This window comes from Lonchura striata, chromosome 1 (assembly GCF_050655825.1).
Source record: "Lonchura striata isolate lonStrDom1 chromosome 1, ASM5065582v1, whole genome shotgun sequence".
NCBI classification, from domain to species: domain Eukaryota; kingdom Metazoa; phylum Chordata; class Aves; order Passeriformes; family Estrildidae; genus Lonchura; species Lonchura striata.
The window spans coordinates 116,272,264-116,294,446 of NC_140703.1; the positions used below are offsets into that span (position 1 = coordinate 116,272,264).

Genomic DNA, 22,183 nt, shown 5'->3' on the forward strand with positions numbered 1-22,183 from the left:
AAACGCAGGAGGGACAAAAAACGTGCTGGAAAATCCAAGAGCATCAACAGATGGTTTGAAGTTCACTTGGTTTCAAGTCTGGGTTGCTCGTGTTCCCCTGTTGGAGTTACAGAGGTCACTCAGGCCTCCCAAAACCAGGGAAGGATGAAATTCCTGAAATCCCTGTTCTGTTTCCAGCCACTCTGGGCTATTTAGGAAGGGGAGGCCCGGAATCAGAGCTCCCTTCAGCTCAAGGATGTCCAAAGCCACATCCCACTTCTCCCAAAAAAGAAACCCTTCCACAGGAGCAGCGACAGCTCCAGCCCCTCTGCCAAGGGCTGACTTGCTCTGGAATTCTCCCAACAGCCCAACTTTTCACCTTTGAGAGTGGCAGAGGGGGTGGAACTGGATGATCTTTAAGGAGCCTTCAAACCCAAACCATTCCAGGATGCTAGGATTTTATAATTCCAGGCTTCCATGAAATCTTTGGGGTTTTTAATGGAAGAATGGCAAATCCCTCATTCCCTGGGCCCAAGGTATTTCCTAGGTAAATGGCAGCCCTCAGGCTGAGGCAGGAATAATGCCCAGGTTTGTCACCTCCTCAGCTGGAGCTGTTGGATCTTTGCTGTCCAGCAGAGCACAGCCCTGGGAGGATGCACTGTGTCATTCCCAGAAAACCTGGGATATCTGTCCCTCCTGCTTTTTGGAGATTTGAACTTGATGTGGTGAATTTATACCATTTCCTGCATTTTTTTTGATGTGGGTGTGAGTGGGAGGCTCAATATAATTTGTCTCCTGTGCTCTGGGCACCTTGGACATTCCTTAGCAGACACCACCAGAGCTTCTGGCTGTCAAACATTAAATTTTTACTGCTGTGCTACTCCCTGCCCATCAAAATATCTTTCTTTTCAGAATATCGACCTCCTTCAAAACAGGTTACCTCATTCAGGCACTTTTTAGGCCATAAATCAAACCTAAAACATGAGGAGTTGGCTTCTCTTCCACTCTTGTTCCCTCAGCTCCCAAACACCTCTTTGGAAACAAGCACGTGGAGAGCAGGCAAAAATCTGGGCTTTGAGCTGTAAATAATTCTTAAAGACAAGACCTGAAAGCTGTTATTTGTTAATCGTTTCCTGAGTGGATTTAAAACTTCTAGGGTTTGGTATTTTGGAGGAGAGAGGTGGTGTCAGACATTCACAAGTAATTTTGTGGGTTTAGCTTAAGTTTCTTTCTCCTGATTTATTCTCACAGTTTTATCAGATCCTCTGGATTTCCAGAAATTATAACCCAGAGGCAACTCCAGTGTAAAAGTGCAGTTATTTCACCATTTCCACTGCCTTTTTGTTGTCTGTTGATGCTCCAAGAATTTCCCATGGAGAGCCCAGAGACACATCCAAAAATAGAGTTCCAGAGGGACTCGGATCTTCCTGTTTCACCACAAGTGTGAAATCTGGTTTCTATTCCGAGCAAATTCACAACTACAAACCACAGCTCATCCCTCCTTCTCCCCAGCTCACGTGTCATCCACACAGAGTAAAAACTTCAGAGTTTCTGGTAACATCAGCTGCTTTTAGAGTTCTTTTTTCAGAGAGCAGGAATAGAGAGAGCTCTCCCAACTTTTTTCTTTTTTCTTTTTTTAACTCTAAGGCAGTAGCTCCAAACTCACAGCTGAAGCTGTTTTCCCTCAAATCATTGCAGGCAATCATTTGCACTGACTTTCCTGGAGAATTTAAATTGTGAGAACTGCTGGAGGACTGTTATCCCACCAAATTCTCCTCCACGTGTTGGATTGGAATCCTCTGGAATCCTTCCAGCACAGGGAAGGATTTGTGCTCCTGGCTCACCAGGATGGATCCTCACAGTCACCTTCCCTGGCCACTTCCCCATCACCATGTCCCAAATCCCTCACTGGAGCATCACATCCCTACAACAGCTCTTTAATCTTCCCAAATCTTCCCAACATGTAACTCTGATCAAGTTAAAAATAGCATTTTTTAAAAAGAAGGTTATGATACCACAGTGAGAAGTCTCTAATCTGAGAAGATCAGTGAGATTTGGGCTGGGGAAGCCAAACTGTCACAGTTTGGATCATTCCAAGGAATCTGGCCCAGATGCTGGTGGAAGTCACTTCCTTTCCACAGCAACGTTCTTGGTGCTGCTGGGTGGGATCATGGAGCTGCCTCCTGAACCTCTGCTGGTGCTCCTCAGGAACGCTGAACGTGGACCAGCTCTTCCCAAAATCACTTGGAATTGGCTGGAAGGGACCCCAAATCCCACCCAGTGCCACCCCTGCCATGGCAGGGACACCTCCCACTGTCCCAGGCTGCTCCAGCCCCAGTGTCCAACCTGGCCTTGGGCACTGCCAGGGATGGAAATGCAAAAGATTCCTGGAAAAGAGGAATAAAAACGAGTGCAAAGTGCACAGATGAAGCCAACAGAATTCCTGGACACAGGGCAGGGCCAGTGGAATCAGGAGTTCAGAGCTCAGCCATGCTGAGACATTTTTTACAGCTTCATGTGTCATTTCTCCAATATGCACAAAATTCCTATTAATCAATATACTAAATAAAGCATGGCCAAAATTATGGCTTAAAAATGTTGGCCAGACAAATCATCACCACAGAATTCTTATTAATAAATATATTCAATAAAGCACGACCAAATTTATTGTTTAAAATTCCTGGCCGGACAAATCACCAACATGAAATCTCCATGATGAGGATAGACAAGGGAGAAAATTCATAATTTTAACCCCACGCAGAATTTTTTTCCCCTTGTGAAAAGCAGGAAAGTAACTCCAAGAGAGATGCCATCGTTTCCAAACTCCCTGGATTCAAAAGAAAGAGGGATCTGTTCAATGCACACAAAATCATTTGCCCTCTTCAAGACTCCAACTTCCTTTGGTCACCAAAAATGACACTGAAATTCCCCAGGAAACTGGCAGAGAAAAGTGTGGGTGTGGCTTTATTTCATAAAATTTAAATAATAAATTCCATTTTCTTTTTTAGGGAGTGTTTGTTCTCTCTTTGTGTCACTTCTGAATGGTTTGCCAAAAATCTGCACGGCCATATGACCTCCCAAGAGTATTTCTAGTTTTGAAAAAAAGTCATTTATTTTAGATCTTTAATTATTAATTACTGAGGAATCTGTGGATTAGAATTGATAATTAAAACAAGATTAATCCAGAGAAAAAATTCCCAAAAATTAAATCCCAGCATTTCACAGATCAGAACAGAATCTTCCATTCGCAGGGTTTTTTTTCCCCCTCACATTTCCAAAATAAATTAATGAAGCATTTTGCTATGACAACAAATGTTTTGTTCATCTGGAGACTTGCTTGAAAATAAATTTTAAAAAACCATTTTTGCTCAGCTTTGCAGATAATGAACAAATTCAGGCATCAAATTAAATCAGCTCTCCTACTGCAAAAGGGAATAGGCATTAATTTTTGTTATTTTAATAAAATACACTGCTGGAGATATCTGGAAATTAAGAAATCTGCCCTTACAGTGAGTCAGTCACTGATAAAAATTAAACTATTCCCAATCTGACATTCCGTACATTTTCATCCCAAAAAAGTGGATTTTGGGTAGGGTTTGGACCAAAATGTCAAGGAGCCACTTGGGATTTAGGAAGTGGAAGCTCAAATTCCTGCTGGAATTGATTCAGAGAGAGATTTTAAATCTTGGATTATCTGAAATATGGAATTGCAGATGCTCAAACCACGTCTCCTTCCTCGCCTGGCAGGTTCCACCCAGCAGGGCACAAATTATCAAAGCGAGGAGGAAAAAGGAGAAAAGGAGGAAAAATGGGATGGAGAAAGAGGAAAAAAGAAAGAGAAAAGGTAAATGAGGAGTGGGGAGAGAAGGAAAAATTTTAAAAGGGAGAAAATAAAAAAAGGGTAAAAAAGGAGAGGGTAGGAAAGGGGAAAAAGGAGAAAATGAAAAAAACAAAAAAAGAAGAAAAATATAAAAAAGAGGAAAATTACAAAAAAAAAAAGGAAGGGGAAAAAGGGGGAAAGAGGAAAAGTAGAAAGGAAGGGAAAGGAAAATTGAAAGATAGAAGAGGGGAAAAGTGGGGAAAAAAGGAAAAAATAATAGGGAATAAAGGCTAAAAGAAATGAAGGGGGAAAGAGAAATAGGAAAATCTGATAAAAAAAAAGAGAAAGGAAAGAGGGGAAGAGAAAAGAAAACTCATTCCCAGAAGAGTAAGAAATACTAATGTATAACCAAATAGCAAACTCCTTTTTTTCTGCATTTCTGCCTGAATCCCAGAAGTTGAATATTAACAGGACTAGCTTAGACACTTAGGAAATCGTATCTGCCTTAAAATACTCACAGAGAAATTTAGGAATAAAGTAATAAACCAATATTTGCTCAAATCATCTCGATAAATAAACAGGAACCATCCAAATTCCTGATTTTCCAGGGAAGGTGTGGTCACCTCCTGGCTGTGTCCCTGTCCTGCCAGGTAAGAGCAGATGTGAGGCAGAAATAATTCCAATACACCTGGCAGTGGATAAAGATCAGAGTATTCCATTTTAAAAAGCACATAAAATAATGTATTTACAGAGCCAATAAAAGAGAAAAAACCACATTTTCTAGGAAAATGATTTACCCACTTTAAAATGAGGTGATCTCAGTCTCTGGGACATCTTGAAAATTGGTTTTGCAGAGTTTCAGGGAGCTTCTTCTCACATTATTTCAGTGTTTATTTCTCTTTATATCTCCTCTAAAGGTTGCAGCAGCAGATTATCCTGTAACACTACAATCAGCTTCCAAATGACAAAGTATTTCTTTAAATTGCTTCATAATTGGGAAAATGATCATTTGAATTTACCAGAACTCATTTTCTCAATGAGAACTCAGCCTTTTATTCCATCCCTTGTCCCTTGTCTCTCTGGTCCTTGTCCTGCACTAAATCCTGCCCATCCTTTGGGCCTCATCCCTGCTCCTCATTGCTCAAATTCTTCAGAATTTGCCTCTGCAAAGCCCGTAAGAATGAACTCCAAACCTAATTCGATCATCATTTGAAGTGGAATAAACTGAATTGAAGCCACTGAAATTTTGAGTGAAGTGCCACAAACTGATTCTGTTCAATCAAACAAATCCACTTCAAATTATTCCAGCAGCTAATTTAGATACATTTCCCTAAGCAGACAAATCTCAGCTACAAAGAGAGACAGAGATAACAGAGCAATATGAAGAGACAGGGCAAAAATGCAGAATTTTTGTTAAATTAGATAAGGCTTCAATATCAGTGAACACCATTGTTAAGGTTTTTGTAACAATCAACAAAAAAAGCAGAAGTTTCAAGGAGGAAAATTAAATCTAGACATAAAACTATAATGTTTATTATTTATGGAGAGTTACTCTCCAACGCAGAAGGGAAACAGGAGGAAGAAAAGAACAATTTTGATAATTTATATTTTTAATTTATGATGTAGACATTGCATTTAAATATAAATTAAATTTAAATTTCTGGGCCATAAGTCTGAGTGGAGCTGTAGGAACAGACAAGGGAGGAGGAGAGAGAAGGATTTGAGTTTTCCCCATGTCAGGGGGAGATGGGACAGAAATGGGGATGGGTGGGGAGAAGGGATCCAGGAGAACAAAGGAGCTCCCCCAGCAGAGTTTGGAGAGAATTCCTCCAAGGAAAAGCTGCAGGAGCAGCTCCAGAGGGAAAAACTCCAGGAGGTGCCACTGCAGAAACCCAGAGGGAGGGAGAATCCAGGAGGTTTGGTGCTCCAAAGGCTCCAGGAAATGTTTGGTGCTCCAAAGGCTCCAGGAGATGTTTGGTGCTCCAGAGGCTCCAAGGAGGTTTGGTGTTCCAGAGGCTCCAGGAGGTTTGGTGCTCCAAAGGCTCCAGGAGAGGTTTGGTGTTCCAAAGGCTCCAGGAGATGTTTGGTGCTCCAAAGGCTCCAGGAAATTTGGTGTTCCAGATGTTCCAGGAGATGTTTGGTGCTCCAAAGGCTCCAGGAGAGGTTTGGTGTTCCGGAGGCTCCAGGAGAGGTTTGGTGTTCCAAAGGCTTCAGGAGATGTTTGGTGCTCCAAAGGCTCCAGGAAATGTTTGGTGTTCCAGATGTTCCAGGAGATGTTTGGTGCTCCAAAGGCTCCAGGAGAGGTTTGGTGTTTCAAAGATTCCAGGAGAGGTTTGGTGTTCCAGAGGTTCCAGGAGAGTTTTGGAGCTCCAAAGGCTCCAGGAGGTTTGGTGTTTCAAAGGCTCCAGGAAATTTGGTGTTTCAAAGGCTCCAGGAGAGGTTTGGTGGTCCAAAGGCTCCAGGAGATGTTTGGTGTTCCGGAGGCTCCAGCAGGATTGGAGTTCCAAAGGCTCCAACACCAAGCTGGGGCACACGAAGGAGCATCCCAGGATTTTCCTGCAGGAAAAGCTCCCCCATCCTTCTGCTCCAGGGAGAGCAGGGGACAAGGGACAGCACGAGGAGGTGGCACTGCTGAGGGAGGAACAGGAGGGAGATGTGGAGAGTGCTCGTGCTGAGAGGAAATGTCACCAAACCCACACAGCCAGGTGTTCCCTTTTCCACTCATTTTTTCCCTCCATATCCTCATCCCATCTCAGGAAAAACCCTGTCCTTGCCTATTAAAAATCAGAATTGCACGAGAAGGGTGGCTGGATTGCATTAGGGGTTTATTCCTTTCTTTTTTGTGGCTCCCTTTAAATTCTTCACTTGCTTTGAGCTTTATCTCCCTCGGGAGAAAAGGAGGAGACAGAACCAAAACTCCCTGAGGGATCAGCCAGGAGCCCTTCCAGGGGCAGGGATGGAAGGGGACCAAAGGGGAAAAAAATCAAAAGTAAAACCCTTTTCCTTTTCCATGAGCTGTTTCTTCTCTTCTCCAAAATTCTGTCTGCTTTTCAGCCTATTTCCAAACGTTGAGCATTGTGGATTATTTGGAATTATTTGCTTGATGTAAAAATTGCCAGGCCAGAGGTTGAACTTTTATCTGAGCTACGGGGGAGCGTTGGGCAAGGCAAAGATGGACTGGAGAGAAACCTGGAGCTGGCAGCCTGATCATCAGAAATTGCCAGAGCAGACAAAGCTGGGGGCTAAAGTAATATTTAAAATTAATAACTGGATTATTATCCTTCCAACCTGAGGGAGTTGGAACTGGATGAGTTTTAAGGTCTTTTCCAACCCAAACCACTTTGTGATTCCATAAGAGTGGAGGTCAAACACAGCATTACATCCCCTCTACACTGAATATTCAGATTGAATGATTGGATTCAAATTATTCTTGCTAAAAATCATGAAAAATGGGTAAGAATTTGAGCAAATTCTGTGTACCAAAAAAATCCCTCAGTCCTGGGATGATGAATCATTAAAACACAAACCAAGCCCTACACCCGAGGTCTAATACATATAAAATATAAAAATCTGAAGATCAGGCTCTGAGATTAATTTTTTGGGGGAAAAAAGAGGAGAAACAGAATTTTCTATTATTCAGTCCCCTGCTGGTATTAAAGAACTGAGTGCACTCAGATCCAGTTTTATATAATGTCAACAGATTATTTATCCCTTCACCCTCAATTTCACATCACATATGTTAACTCCTGGAAAAGAGACAGAGATGACAAAAAGAATCACTGACTTTTCAGGGAAAATTATCATCTTGCACAGAACTCCAGGAAAAGTTGCCTTTATACAAAGAAATCATGACCCCACACCCTCCAAAACCAGGAACAAGTTATTTGCATTAACACAGTGATCTTGCTGTTGAATGTTTTGCTAAAATGTGCTGGAAGAAGAACAAGAAAACAACATTTTAATCAGTATTTGAATTCTGTTTGGTTGGGTTTTTTTGGTTTGTTTTTTTTTTTCCTCGAGGGAATTGAAGTTGTTGTGGCACCAAATCAGGAAATTTGGTGTTGAGGCTCAGGAGGTCAGGGGGGTGCAGGGATTCCTTTCCCAAATTGGAGGCTGGGAGTGCCCCCCGAGCTGCTCAGCTCTGTGGGATGGCTTCAAACTCTTCTGGTTTGGTGGTGCCACAGCCCTGAGCTCCAGGGAGAGGCAGAGGCTGCTCTGCTCCCCCCTGAGCCATCCCAGCCCCATTCCAGGGCCAGGCTGCTCCCATGGGATCAGCCCCTGCGGGAGGAGGTCATGCAAGGAGCAGGAGCCACCAGCAGAGCTGGCTGGAATCATTCTGGGCAAATTTGGTTGATTTGGAGCACCACCACCAAAAAAAAAAAAAAAAAATTTTGCTGGTTTGGAAGAGTCCTGGTGGTTCTCAGTGAGCAGCAGGAAATACAAGGAGATTTTATGTGGAACAATTCACCTCTAGATGGATTTTTTATGTTTGATCTTGTTCTGATCTACGAAAATCAGTGTTTTCGTCTAAATATCTTAAGATTTGGAGTACTTGGAAGTGTCCAAGCTACCAGTGGTTCACAATTTACCATTTCCACATGGAATCATCAAGGTGGGAGAAGACCTTCAGGATCACCCAGTGCCACCCCAGCAGCATCACCCCAAACCCTGTCCCCACATCCAGACTCCTCCTGAGCACTCCCAGAGACTCCACCACCTCCGTGACAGCCTGGATTTTTATATTAACACTGAAAAGAAGAGGAAAGCGGGGTTTTTGGTAAATGTTTCTCCTCTAAAGTGCAATTCAGTCAGAGAGGCTCAAATCATGCAAAGAGATTTAGCTCTGGCTGGGAAGAAAAGAGGGAACTCCCAGCCAGACTCTTCCTCCAGCTGCATTTCATGGAAAGATCCCTGATACCACCCAGGCCAGCCAGGTGTTCCCTTTTCCCTCCATATCCTCATCCTGTCTCAGGAAAAACCCCTGTCATTGCCTATTAAAAATCAGAATTGCACGAGAAGGCTGGATGGATTTCATAAGGGTTTTATTCCTTTGTGGCTCCCTTATTTGAGCTTCACCCCCTCCACTCTCTTCCCGTCACGTTCCACTCTTGACTGACGTGTCCAAGTGCTCCTGGATCACATCCAGCCACCTGATACAGCAGCTCAGCTGTTTCTCCAAGGTTTTTTCCTCTGCTCTGGGCTTGGTCAGCTCCAGAAACCTTCACTTGCTCAGGGACCTCCAGCCCCAGAAAGTTGCATTTTGTATTTTGTCCTCCCATTCCTGCAGTGGCACGACTGAGAAGCATCCCCTGCGAAGATGCCTTTGCTATTTTTACAGATCCTCCCAGCAGCATTTGTGCTCTCAGGTTTCCCCCCCCGGGGGGCTGTGGGATTTTTCCAGTGTCTCTCATTATTAATAGCTGCTCCTCCTTCGTATCTCTTACCTCGAATCCACTCTCAGTTATTTCTGTGTTGACACTTGCAGCCTCTGCACTTTATCTGATCCATCAAGTGTGGTTTCCCCTCCTGGAATTCTGCTCTGCTGATGCATCCTGCTCTGAGTTAGAACTTCTGCCTTCCTGCCCCAGAAACAGCACAGATTCCACTTTTCCTGCATTTGGAGCTTTTCCATTTCTCTAATGAACATCGAAGCAACCTTTTGGTTTTGCCAAATTGTGGAATTCAGCCTTGTAAAGTTTCTATGCCCATGGTACACCCAGACAAAATGCAGAGCTGCTGGACACTGGGGGTTTTTGTTTCTTCAGCAGTCTTGTGAGCTTTTTCTTTGTCTCTTTACTTGAGATAAGTCACAAACTCCTTGGTACATTCCCTGTTTCCACAGGGAAGGAGCAGGGACACCCATCCAGAACTATAATAATTTGCCTTATTTGCTGGGTCACTTTGTGCCCTAAATGAAATTATTCCAACAGAACCAAAAAGATGCAAGACTGAAACCATCTTTTATAAAAAACTCAACACAGATTCTTGCAGCAGGGTTTGTAACTCAGGAAAACTGAAGGAGTTTGTCTGAAGCTTCATTGTGAAGAATCAGAGCCTTGACACAAAGATCAGGGGTGACCATCACTCCAGAGCTGAGGGAAGGGGCTGCACACTCCAGAATTTACTCTCCCCACGCTGAGGGGATGTGTCCAAAGACATTTCCATTCACAGAATCATGGAATGGGTTGGGTTGAAAGGACTTAAAGCCCATCCAGTGCCACCCCTGCCATGGCAGGGACACCTCCCACTGTCCCAGGCTGCTCCAGCCCCAGTGTCCAACCTGGCCTTGGGCACTGCCAGGGATCCAGGGGAATCTGGGAATTCCATCCCAGCCCCTGCCCACCCTCCCAGGGAGGAATTCCTTCCTAATATCTGATCTAAACCTGTAATTTCTCAGTTTGAAGCCATTCCCTGTGTGCTGTCCCTCCATGCCTGGAAATTGTCTCTCTCCAGCTTTCCTGGGGCTCCTCCAGGCCCTGCCAGGCCACCCTGAGCTCAGCCCAAAGCTTCTCCTGTGCAGGTGAACAATCCCAGCTGTGCCAGCCTTTCCTGCCAGCAGAGCTGCTCCATCCCTCTGCTCATCCTGGAGCCTCCTCTGGGCTCTCTGCAGCAGCTCCAGCTCCTCCGGGGCTGGGACAGGGCTGGGGCAGCTCTGCAGGTGGGATCTCACCTGGGGGGCTCAGGGCACAATCCCAATCCCCATCCCAATCCAAATCCAAATCCAAATCCAAATCCAAATCCAAATCCAAATCCAAATCCAAATCCAAATCCCAGTCCCAATCCCAATCCCAGTTCCAATCCCAATCCTAGTCCCTGTCCTAATCCTAATCCCAGTCAAAATCCCAATCCCAATCCCAGTCCCAATCCCAGTCCCAATCCCAGTGCCTTTCCTGCTGCCCACACTGCTTTGGATGAAGGCACAGGTAAGAAATATTCTCTCCTTCTCCAAAACTAATCCTTGAGGGGAAATCCCTTGAGGAGTGTGTGGGATCAAACCAACATCATCCCAATTAATAAAAGCACCATCAGCATCCCAGGCCAAACCAGATCTCAGGAAAAATCTCCCTTTAAGAGAACACCTTAAAGTGAAGTTAAACCAGCTAAAAGTGAAAATAATTGAATGCTGAGGCACTTGCTTTAATTGGCTTTAATTGTGCAGCCTCAATGCAAAGCACGAGGCCCATCAGAATTTGGGAGGCTGCTGCTTCTAAACATAGGCTCAGAATTTGGGAGTGCTGAGGGCTGGCAGAGCAGCAGCTAAAATTAGACCCCAACAAACCATGTCAGATGTGTCAAGAACCCACTGCAACTCCAATATTTTAAAATGTTTTTCAAGTAAGGCCCTTCCACCCAGGCAGAGTGAAGTTTATTTCAGAAAATGATGGGGAGTTACTGGTCAGAATTTTTCCAAATTTGAGGAAAAAGAAGCTGGGAGAAATAGCCCTGCTCAGTTCTGCTTTTTCCTCCTGTGGGATCTCCTCCCCAGCCACAGCAGCACCAAATTCCACAGGGAGCAAAGATGATTTAAGCAGTTTTTTGTGCATTTTTTGGAAGTAGCCAGGAAGTTTTTCCTAACCTGCAATAATTAGGTTTGATACCCCAAGGGCTGATTCTCCTCAGGGGGTTAATTCTGATTTACCATTATCCATCAGTTCTGTGATGCTTTCCCAGTGGATCCAGCAGGATTCATGGCACTGAGTTACATCACATGGAAAAAATGTGGATTTTTCCCACTCAAAAATTCCATTCCAACTTTTCAAGCAAAACAATTTCACCTGACAAAGTTGTGCAGAAGGTTTGATATAAATGCCAGGTGTAAATACCAGGCACCAATATAAATACCAATATAAATACTAGGTGTATTTTTAATTTCTACAGGGTTTTTTGTCTTTTCTCATTAAATAATCAGCCTGAGTCTTTCCAAAGTTACCCAAAAAATGAGGCATTTGTAAATACCCACGTGCCATTCCCTGGATTCCAGCCCCAGGGAGGTTTCTCAGAGCTTTCAGGAGCTTTGTCCCAGTTTGCCACGTCATTTTTGGGATTTGTCATCCCCCCCTTCCCAAATGTCTGGTGAGGATACAAAAAATGAGAAAATCTGGATTTCAGCACTTCCCAAGAGGGACAATTACAGCTCTGCTTTGCACCACGACAGGTTGTGACTCCCAAGTTTTTTCCCTGGGCAACCCTTTTTCCTTAGGAAATTTCCAATTTAGGGAGAAAAGTTCTCTCAACCATTTTCACACCGTAACAAAAGGATATAAAGACAAAAAACGAAAGAGAAAATGGAGAAATAATTGAAAGAGAACTAAAAAGTATTAATGGAGCATTTACAGGTCCAGTAGAATCTAATTAGAATTATATAGAGGAAGAAAAAAAAAAAAACAAAAAACAAAAAATAACAACAAAAACAAAAAAAAAAACCAAACCAAAAAAAAAAAAAAAACCAAAAATCCACCCAAACAAAAAAACCCTATGTTCCTTCCTTCCTCAGAAGTGAGAATAAAGACAAGGATGGGGAAGAAAAAAGACCTGCAAAGGAGTGAAAATAAGCAGGAAGAGTTTGAAGGATTGAAAAGAGAGAGGAAAAGGAAAAGGAAAAGGAAAAGGAAAAGGAAAAGGAAAAGGAAAAGGAAAAGGAAAAGGAAAAGGAAAAGGAAAAGGAAAAGGAAAAGGAAAAGGAAAAGGAAAAGGAAAAGGAAAAGGAAAAGGAAAAGGAAAAGGAAAAGGAAAAGGAAAAGGAAAAGGAAAAGGAAAGAAAAAAGAGGATTATGAAAAGGAATCTTTTTATGGAGGGGAGAAGAAAGAAAATACCTGAAAAATCAGTGAAAATTAAGTTAAAGCACTGCAGGCAGTGGGAAAGTAGAGAAAAGGGAAAAGCAAGGGAAGAACCTGAACAACAGAGAAAAGTCTCTTAAGGATTGAAAAGGACAGGGAGTGGGAATAACAGCGTGAAAAGAATGGAAATTATAAGAATAGAAAAGCAAAATAAAAGCAAAGCAGCAAGAGAGAAAAAAATAAATTACCCAGAAAAAGCACGGAATAGATGGGAAAAATGGAAGTCAAAGCAGGGAGGGGATGGGAAAATCAGCAGAAGGAAGAAGAAATGCACCTGGAAAACATTTGGAAAATAGTGGAGGAGGAAGAGGGAAGAAATTTGAAAATCACTGAAGTGAGGAAAGGAAACACAGACACCAAAAAAGTCTTGAAATATTAGGGGAAAAAAGAAGGGGAAAAAGAAAAGATTGGGAAGAAGAGGGGAAAAGACCTGCAGGGAAAGCAAAGTGGGGGGAAAGTAAATGCAAATCAAGGGTGGCAAATGAAGCAGGAAAAGACAGGAAAAAAACAAGCAGAAAAGATGGGAAGTGAAAATACAGGGAAGAATAATGAAAATAAAGGGGGGTGTTGAAATATCCTGAAAAAATAATGGAAGAGAAGTCAAAGGAAGGGAGGAAAAGTAAAAGCAGGGAAAAATCTGAAAGCACCCAGAAGAAAAAGGGAGAAAATACCTGGGAGGAAACCCAAAGGGGACGAAGGAGGGAGAGGAGGGAAGGGCAGGAGATGGGGAGCAAGGAAAAACAGGAAGAAATGGCAGGAAAACAAAAGGAAGACACAGGAAAAGCTGTGAGAAGAGAGGAAGAGAATAAAGAAATACAGGGAGAAGGAAAAGCAGAAAGACTGGGAAAGCAACAGGAGAGGGAAAGAAGGGAAAAGCAGTGAGTGGGGAGAGAAGGGAAAGAGATGGAAAAAGAAGGGGGGGAAAGTAGAGGGAAAATTCAAAGTTGAAAGATGGATAAAGGAGGGAAGAAAATGTGAAAAGGAAGGAAAAGTGTAGGAAAAGGGAGGGGGTCAGAGTGGAAAGCAGGAAAGGGGAAGGAGAAAAACTGAGAAAGAACAGGAATTTGGGAGGAGGGCAGAAAATACTTTGAAGTTTTCCTGAAGAGGGAAATGAACTACAGCTTCAACTTAAAACCAGATGAAAATGGCATTAAAATTATTTTAGCCAAAGTGACAATGTTGGACTTCTGACAAAATTCTGTCACTGTTCCCATGAAGGAACTCAGGGACATCTCTGCTTTTCCAGGTCCTGGCTCCTGAGATTCCTGGATTTCTCCTCCCTGGTCACTGAGGCTGTGACACTCAAGCTTTGAAAATTAATTCCCAAATGGGCACGGCCCCGAGGCTGCCAGAGCTCCAGGAGAGTTTGGGGTGTCTGGGCAGGGCCAGGAGCTGGAATGGGTGATCCCTGTGGATTCTTCCCACTCAGGACATTCCATGATTCTCTGACTGGAGTCCCTCAGTTTATTCTTCACTGAAAAGGCCTCCAAAATGGCACTTTCCTTCGAGTACAAATTAGGAAAGGCTTTGTTGAGTTCAGCTCAATGTCCTTTCTTTCTTGGGTAAAGGGAACTCCATCATCACCATCATCATCACCATCATTATCATCGTGATCACCATCATCATGATCATCATCATCCCTGCAGTCTCAGGATTATTAATTCCATCCACCAGCTGCTGATATTGATGGGAAGGAGTCCTGGATTCCTGCCTGAGCTGGCTGGCAGGAAAACCTGAAGGAAAAGAGAGCTTGGAAATGACACAGGAAGTGGTAAAGATGTCACCAGCTGGGGAAGAGAGATCCTGAAGAAAGAGGTTTTGGTTTTTTGGGGGTTTTTTTTTCTGCTTGAGATCTTCCATTAGTTTCTTTAGAACAAACGTTTCATTTTCCATATATCATCTTCCAATCATTAACTCACTGGTTTTGGACAATCAACATCCATCAAATCCATCTCCTTTCTCAAGGGGAGGCCTGCAGGAGGGGGATTTGGTTATTAATTTCTCCTGCCTTAGCCATGCTCCTCTTTCATTACTCAACACCACAAGCAATACCCATAAAACCTGAAGTTTCAAGGAAATTGTTAAAATTCCTGATTTCACAAGAGATTCGTAAGTCAGCGCTCAGCAGGACTCGGTGATCAGACAACAACAGATTTCAGAAGTTTTTAACCCATTTTTAACAGATTCAAAGAAAGATTTGGATTGGAAGGGACCTTAAAAATAATCCACATCCATCCTCTGCCATGGCAGGGACACCTCCCACTGTGCCAGGCTGCTCCAGCCCCAGTGTCCAACCTGGCCCTGGGCACTGCCAGGGGTCCAGGGGCAGCCACAACCTTTGCCAGGGTTTTACCACGCGTGGTAAAAAATGCCTTCCTTATATTTAACCTAAATCCAGCTCCTTAATGCTGAAAGCCATTCCCTGGGTCCTGTCCCTCCATCCCTTGTCCCTCTCCAGCTCTCCTGGAGCCCCTTCAGGTACCAGAAGGGGCTCTGAGCTCTCCCTGGAGCCTTCTGCAGGCTGAACAAGCCCAGCTGTGATTAACTCTGATGCTCCAGAACATTGACTATAAAAGATAATGAGCAGAACTACAAACCCCCTCAGGTTTAGGGTGATCCCATAAATTTGACAAGGCTCCTATGGAGAACTGCTGAAATCAAATCAAATCAAGGCATCTTCATCAGGGAGGAAGGAGCAGCTCAACAGTCACCAGGGCAAACTAAAAACCAACTGCGAATTTCCAACATGAAGCTGTTTCTGTAACAGAAAACCACTGTTTGAGAGGTGCCTTCCTTGGCTGGAATTGTGCACTTTAACATGAATCATTCTCAGTAAAATGTCACAGAATCCCCAAATCCCTGGGGCTGGCAAAGCCCTCCCAGCCCATGGAGTCCCAGCTGGGCCCCATGCCCACCTTGTCCCCAGCCCAGAGCACTCAGTGCCACCTCCAGGGGACACCTGCAGGGATGGGCACTGCAAAGCTCCCTGGGCAGCCCCTGCCAGGGCCTGAGCACCCTTTCCATGGGGAAATTGCTGCTGCTGTCCCAGCTGAGCCTGCCCTGGCCCAGCCTGAGGCCGTTCCCTCTCCCCCTGGCTGTCCCCTCCTGGCAGGAGCTGTGCAGAGCCACAAGGTTCCCCCTGAGAGAATTCCAATAAATAAATTATGCAAAAGTCAGGCTAAACACCAACTACCCTCAGGAGATCAATTCTCAGCAGTATCTCTATTCTGCAGCCACTTCCTTGTGTATTTTTGAACAGAAAAGACATTTCCTTTCTATCCAGAAGTTCCAGACTGATCTTACTGGGATGAATTTGTTCTATAAACCAACACAGCACGTTTTGTGTCACCAGGCTGGAGTTTGCACTCACTCCCTCATAAGGAAGGATGTTCCTGATGGGCTTCGACAGGAATTCTTCCACAGAGGATCTTTCAAAAGTCTTTTTTTTTTTTTCAGTTGTCCAGTATAAAGTATAAGCACATGGATGGTGTGATGAAAACAAGGATGGCAGAGTGATAAATAATGGAGATGAAGTCGCATTTCCAGGTGAATCCAGCCCTCGTGGCATCCAGGCACCACGGTACTTACAGGATGGAATCCTAAATCCTGGCAGAGCAGCCATTCCCCAAGGACTGAGCAATCAGGATGGAGAACCATCTAAATTTACAATCTTTTAATGCAAAGAACTGAGGCTGAAAGGTTGGAAATTGCAATCCTGGTAGGGATAAACAGATGAGGAACCGAGTGAGAGGTCCAAGGATGTTCCTGCACCTCCTGCACGCACCCAGCAGGACTGACAGGGGCTGTGTGCAGCAATTCCAGCTTTTACAATGGGCTTGGAAACACCTGAGGATCCAGAAGAGCCATGAGAGCTTTACAGTGAAAGGATTTAAGGAGGTTAATCAAGTGAGCGTATTTTTACGTGGAATAGTTTCAAACTGGAGTTGTTACTCCTCGTCCTGCCAGGCTCTGGTGGCCACCAGCTGTAACTCAGCAGTCCCAGAGCTCAAGGAGGACTGGAAATCACCTGGCTGAATCACTCCAGAGACACGGAAAGCTGGCAGAACCTACAGGAAAATCAGCTTTTTCCAAACTAGGTCCTACTGCACCCAAAGCCAGGGAGTTGGGGAGGCAGGAGGAGCTGGGCTGGGCTCTGGGGATACCGGCAGGCCAGTCCCAAAATCCCATCCACGGCCTCAGAACCAGCTCACCTGGGACTGTGCAGAGCACATCACAACTAACATCACACTAAGAGATGAGGATTAAAGAACCCAAACTACAAGCACAGTCCATGAGAATCAAGCAGAGCTGTGTTCACACATCAGGGATTTGCAGACCTCGCTGGTTTTCAATTAAAAACTCCAAATTAGCTGTTACGCCTCCAACTTTTACTTTCATATTTTTAAGTCTGTTTCAATGTATCTGATATTTACATATTAGAGTATAATTATACCTACCATACCATGGCTTGGAGTAGGTTAATTGCATAGGAAGACTTACTACGTTTACATTTTTCTTTGTTTTTTTTTTTCTTAAATTACTCTTTTTTTTTTCTTTTTTTTTTTTTCCCTTTTTAAAAAGCACAGTAAAGAGTCTGAGGACAAATTATTCAACTGTTTATCATACATAAGACTGCATGACTATAATACAAAGGGCTTGTCTTTTCATTTAACGTTACAATATACACAGCAAGTCCGGACTAGATCTTACAATCTGAACACAGGTATTTAACCTTTTCCATGCTGTTTATGTTTACAATGCACAGAAGTCCTGTAACCAAACTGTGTAGTAAAGCACACAAAACTGGACTGTAACATAACACAGTATGCAGAAGCACTGGATTTTATGATTTTTTTTTTTTCCTGCTTGATGTAGAGGTTATTTCTTTGAACTGCTTTAGGTTTGGTGGGGTTTTTTTTGTTGGTTTTTTGGCGCTTGCTAAGGGGTGGCAACCAGAGCGCGTGGTGTTACCCAGATTCCATATTACCCTTATATTCCTAGACAGCAGTAAGAACTGGATTCCTTTTATTTTATATTGCTAAACTCAGCATTCTTTTCTAAGGTGACAGCCTTCCAAATCCTGTAAACTCCTCTGAATAACTGAGCTTCAAAAGAAAAACAAACAAACAAAAAAAACGGGGGGGGGAAAAAAAATCCGCTTTCATCCACAGGGTTGATGTGTCGGTATAAAAAGAAGTATTTGATTAGGAAAAACATGATTTACAAAAACAATGCTAATCCCAAGGATTTGTTCCTTGACATGGTAGTCAGCTGCTGTGTTGCCACTGTGAGTATAAAAAAATTCCACCTTTTTGACTGAAAAAAACGACTTGGCCGCATGGAATTGACCATTTGCTGCTAAAATTGACTTTTCCAAGGGCTTACTGGCAGAGGTAGATCACTGCTTCTGTAAGAGAGGATGGGCAACACTGTTCATCTGGGATGAGCAATCAAGGAACTCACCTTCATCCTTTCACCAAGATTTTTTTCCTCACACAGCTTTTCTTTTATTTTTCCTTTTCCCGCAACAACAACAAAAAAAAAATCTCTTGGATGGGCCCGTAAATTTTGCAACTGCCAAGCTGACTGTGTTATATTAAGGCAGCATTACCCAAAAATTAGGCACCTGTTAAATACAGCCTGCTAACCTCAGGTCTCCCGTGAGGGTTTTGCTTTACTCAGCCTATTATTTTTTTTGGACCTGTTCATGCAATCGAGGTCTTTGCCTTCAAGTTTACAATTTTGTTAATAAGGAATACAAGAATCAACTGCTGGTTTCATAGCTTCTGGATCTAGTGTCCCTTTTAACCTTCAGAAGCCTGAACACATTGATAATGTAACAGATGTTATAGTCTCCAAGTAGATGTCAATCTATTATCTTCAGTACACAGATTGCTGTAAATGTATTGGCTATGAATTCAACAACAGTTCCAGTTTTGTTTAAGCAATAGTACAGCCATAATTTTTCAACTGACATTTAAAAATGGTCTAGTTACACCTTGTGTCAAAGTGCAGAACTGCTACATTATTGGTTACAGACATCTATGTGCTATAAAAACAGCTTTGGTACAATAAATTATCAAAAAAGAAAATAAATTTTTGTAAAATTCACAGCATAATTGTGAGGCAAAAAAGCAGTCACATAAAATTCTGCATTTTTTTTTTTTTTAAAAATGTTCAGGATGAACAGAAGACGTCTTTGTGCAGAAGTAATGGTGGAGAAAACCACGTGCCGAGAAAAAGCAAAAGAAAAAAGTAAAAAGCAGGAAGGGACACAGTTGTAGCTATTTCCATCAAACGCAAACCACTACTCCTGTGACCTTCAACCAATAAGGAAGTCAACTTTATGACACACGCAAAGTGACCTTGCAATACCTTACAATAAGTGGGTCACAAAAGTCTATTTTTAAAAGAAAGGCCTCTTGAATTACCCATTCTCTGTGTTTTCAGCATTAAGGACTGTCTGCAAAAGCATGTCCAAAAGTGATTGCATCTGAAATGGTAGGCTCTTCTAACTTAAGAGTCCAAATCCATAAGGCCAAAGGTTATCCCAAAGACCACCACTTAGACCTCCCCAGGACTGGCCAGGACCGACCCGTTGATTGCTTCTCAGTGCACCTCAGTTATGAAACCAGTCAGATTTCCATCCTAACTGCCCGTGGGCTCCAAAAGGTGGCACCCACAGAATTCCCATCACAATTGCTGCTTTGATCCTCAGTAGATTCAGAAAAGGAGAGTTCTGCTCACCGCCACTTCGCATGCTCAATGTGCCTCACAAACTCCGTCACAACCGTCCCTTTTTACAGCTGAAGAATAATATATTTGTGTAATCTGAAGGTCCCTCTTTCTTACAGTACTGCGTTTCTGTGCCCATGGTTGTTTGGGGAACTAAAAAAAATATATATATTACTCACTCCCCCTCCCACCCAAAAAATTTCAAAGGGCCTTTTTTTAGAAATCATGTGCAATGCCTTTAAAAAGAAACTAGTTTGCAACTATGACTAACATTTGAACAATAACCCCTGTCGAATGAGAGGGAAAAAAAAAAAAAAACCAAAACCAATTTTTAAATTTAAAAAATCAAAACCCCTCCCCAAAAAAACCAAACTATGACTAGGTTGTGGTGAGTTAAAATGGGGGAAGCAAAAGATGAACACCACTAAGCTATCCATTAAGGTGGGTCCAGACATGGCTCTTAAAAAAATTAAACCAACCAAAAAAAACCTCCCCCCAGCAAAAAAAACAACCAAAAAAAAACTTCATTGTCCCTTTGCAATCTTTTCAAGTTTAAAAAAATAGTCAACTTTGCCCTCCTGTAGCGGTTCAGTGAGTTTATCTCCTTCTGATTCAAGCAGCTTTGCACTTTGTTTTTTTGGAAAAACACCACTTCTATAAAAACACACAAGAAACAAACTTAGTTTCAGTTTAGTCACGAGCTAGCCACAGGACTTTGCTGAACACAAACTCCTGTCATGGGAGACTCTTCTCTATCAATGCCTTGCCTCATGGCAAGGTGTCCTTCAGTCATGTAATGAGCAGGACCTGTATTAGCAGAAAACTGGTACGTGGGATGTCCAGCTATGCCAGTTTCTTGGCGCGGATTAGAGTAGACTGTTAAATTCATGTCCATAGCTCCGTTCTGTCCAAAGTCCAAGGTATTAGCAGCCACTGGGCGGTTCTGATAGGCCTGATTGCCTTGGTTACCAGTAGAGGAGGAAGATGTAGAGGAAGAAGTAGTTGAGGAAGACAGGGATGTCATGGAGTGGTGACTGTGGCCCACCTCCATAGAATCCTGGGTGGAGGAGCTGTTTGTTGGAGAATTGTAGACTCTCGGCCTGGTCCGGCTGCCCAAGGCTTGCTGTCCATGGTGGTGGTGGTGGTGGTGGTGATGGTGGTGGTGGTGGGAGCTGTTGCCGTGGTGATGGTGTAATGCGTTCTGTTGCTGAGGGTTTACATGGAAGGTGGTTTCTTGAACCGGGTGGTTCTCGACGGTGACCTGGGTGGGAGCTTCGGTGGCGGTCCAACCGATGGGAGGGGGAAACTGCTGCCGAACCTGCAAAATTCCAATTAAAGTGCTCACTCAAAGCTGGCGTTTCACCCAGTCACAGAATCACAAGGGTTGGAAAAGACCTCCGAGATCATCCAACCTCTGGTCATCTTGTCAACCGAGTGTCACATCCACTGGGTTCTTGAACAACACGTGAGAGATTAAGTTATTTGTATTTATGCCAATTTTAAAAACGTTAACCAAGCCTTGAAGTTGCACGATTATTCTAGAAATGCAGGCATGTACTGAAGAATAATTTCCAATACTTTTCTATATGAGAGATTAAGTTATTCGTATTTATGCCAATTTTTAAAAATGTTAACCAAGCCTTGAACTTGCACGTTACTCTAGAAATGCAAGCATGTACTTAAGAATAATTTCCAATACTTTTCTATCTTGAACAATATATGAGAGATTAAGTTATTTGTATTTATGCCAATTTTTGAAAACATCAACCAAACCTTGAAGCTGCACCATTATTCTAGAAATGCAGGCATGTACTTAAGAATCATTTCCAATACCTTTCTATATATACCTTAAGAAAAATGAATGCACATCCTGGATGTTATTTTCAAACATTTAAAGAAAATCTGGTAAGTGACTTTGCTGTCAAAATTATAGGAGCAGCTTTACATTATAGTGATAATAACTATCACTTATTGTGTAGCTGTACAACACTTAGAAAAATAAAACCCTGACCTCTCGATGAGGAGCCTGGAGACAACAAGCAAAGCACATGAAATTAAAATGTTGTAGCTCATACCTTGAAAGGTGCCAACAGCATTACAGGAACCACTGGAACAACACAGCTGATTAAAGGCTACTCAAAAAGCAAGGTCTGCTGATTGCCTACATGGGGAGAATCTATGTTTTTTTCTGTCCTGCACTAGGATGTTGTGCATTACCTGTGGGCTGTGTGTTTCACAGTCCATAGCTTGCACAGCAGCGGTGAAGTGCCCACCGCTGTGCCGATGCTGGTGCGTGGGGTCCGACCGCGCCCTCCCGCTGTTGCTCGTGCCAGAAGATCCACCTGGAAAACCCCAACACGCTCAGTGACTAAAGGGACACAGAATTTACAGCTATCAAACAATGGCAGTAGAAAGGTTTTATAAAGGGAATATAAAGTTATATACTATATAAAGTTATAATGTTTTATACTTCAAGGGGAAAGTATAGGATCAATGTTAACCACTCACATTTTTGCTCATCTAGTTGGGTTTTTGGGGGTTTTCTGTTTATCTCTTCCAGCTGATTAAAATAATTGTTTAGTGATCATGACTGATATTTTTTGACAGTATGGAAAAAAAATTAACAGTTCACAGAATTATGGAATATTCTGAGTTGGAAGGGACCTACAAGGAACATCCAGTCCAACTGCACAGACACCCCCAACAATCCCACCGTGGGCATCCCTGACAGCGCTGTCCAAATGCTCCAGGAACTCTGGCAGCCTCGGGGCTGTGCCCATTCAGTGCTCAACATTAGGGAGAAGAATTTTA

At 43.1% G+C, this 22,183-nt stretch overlaps 1 protein-coding gene across 2 annotated transcripts in view; it reads right to left on the reverse strand.

Moving 5' to 3' along the window:
• Positions 1-17,232: 17,232 nt before the first annotated feature.
• Positions 17,233-22,183, reverse strand: part of DYRK1A (dual specificity tyrosine phosphorylation regulated kinase 1A) — a 77,967-nt gene continuing 73,016 nt past the window's right edge. For both annotated transcript variants that reach the window (XM_021527461.3, XM_021527460.4), the window contains exons 11-12: positions 21,590-21,714; positions 17,233-20,690 (exon numbers count right to left, since the gene is read on the reverse strand). In XM_021527461.3, the coding sequence (XP_021383136.1) occupies positions 20,067-20,690; positions 21,590-21,714 (749 nt within the window). In that variant the 3' untranslated portion in view covers positions 17,233-20,066. The remainder of the gene's footprint in view (positions 20,691-21,589; positions 21,715-22,183) is intronic.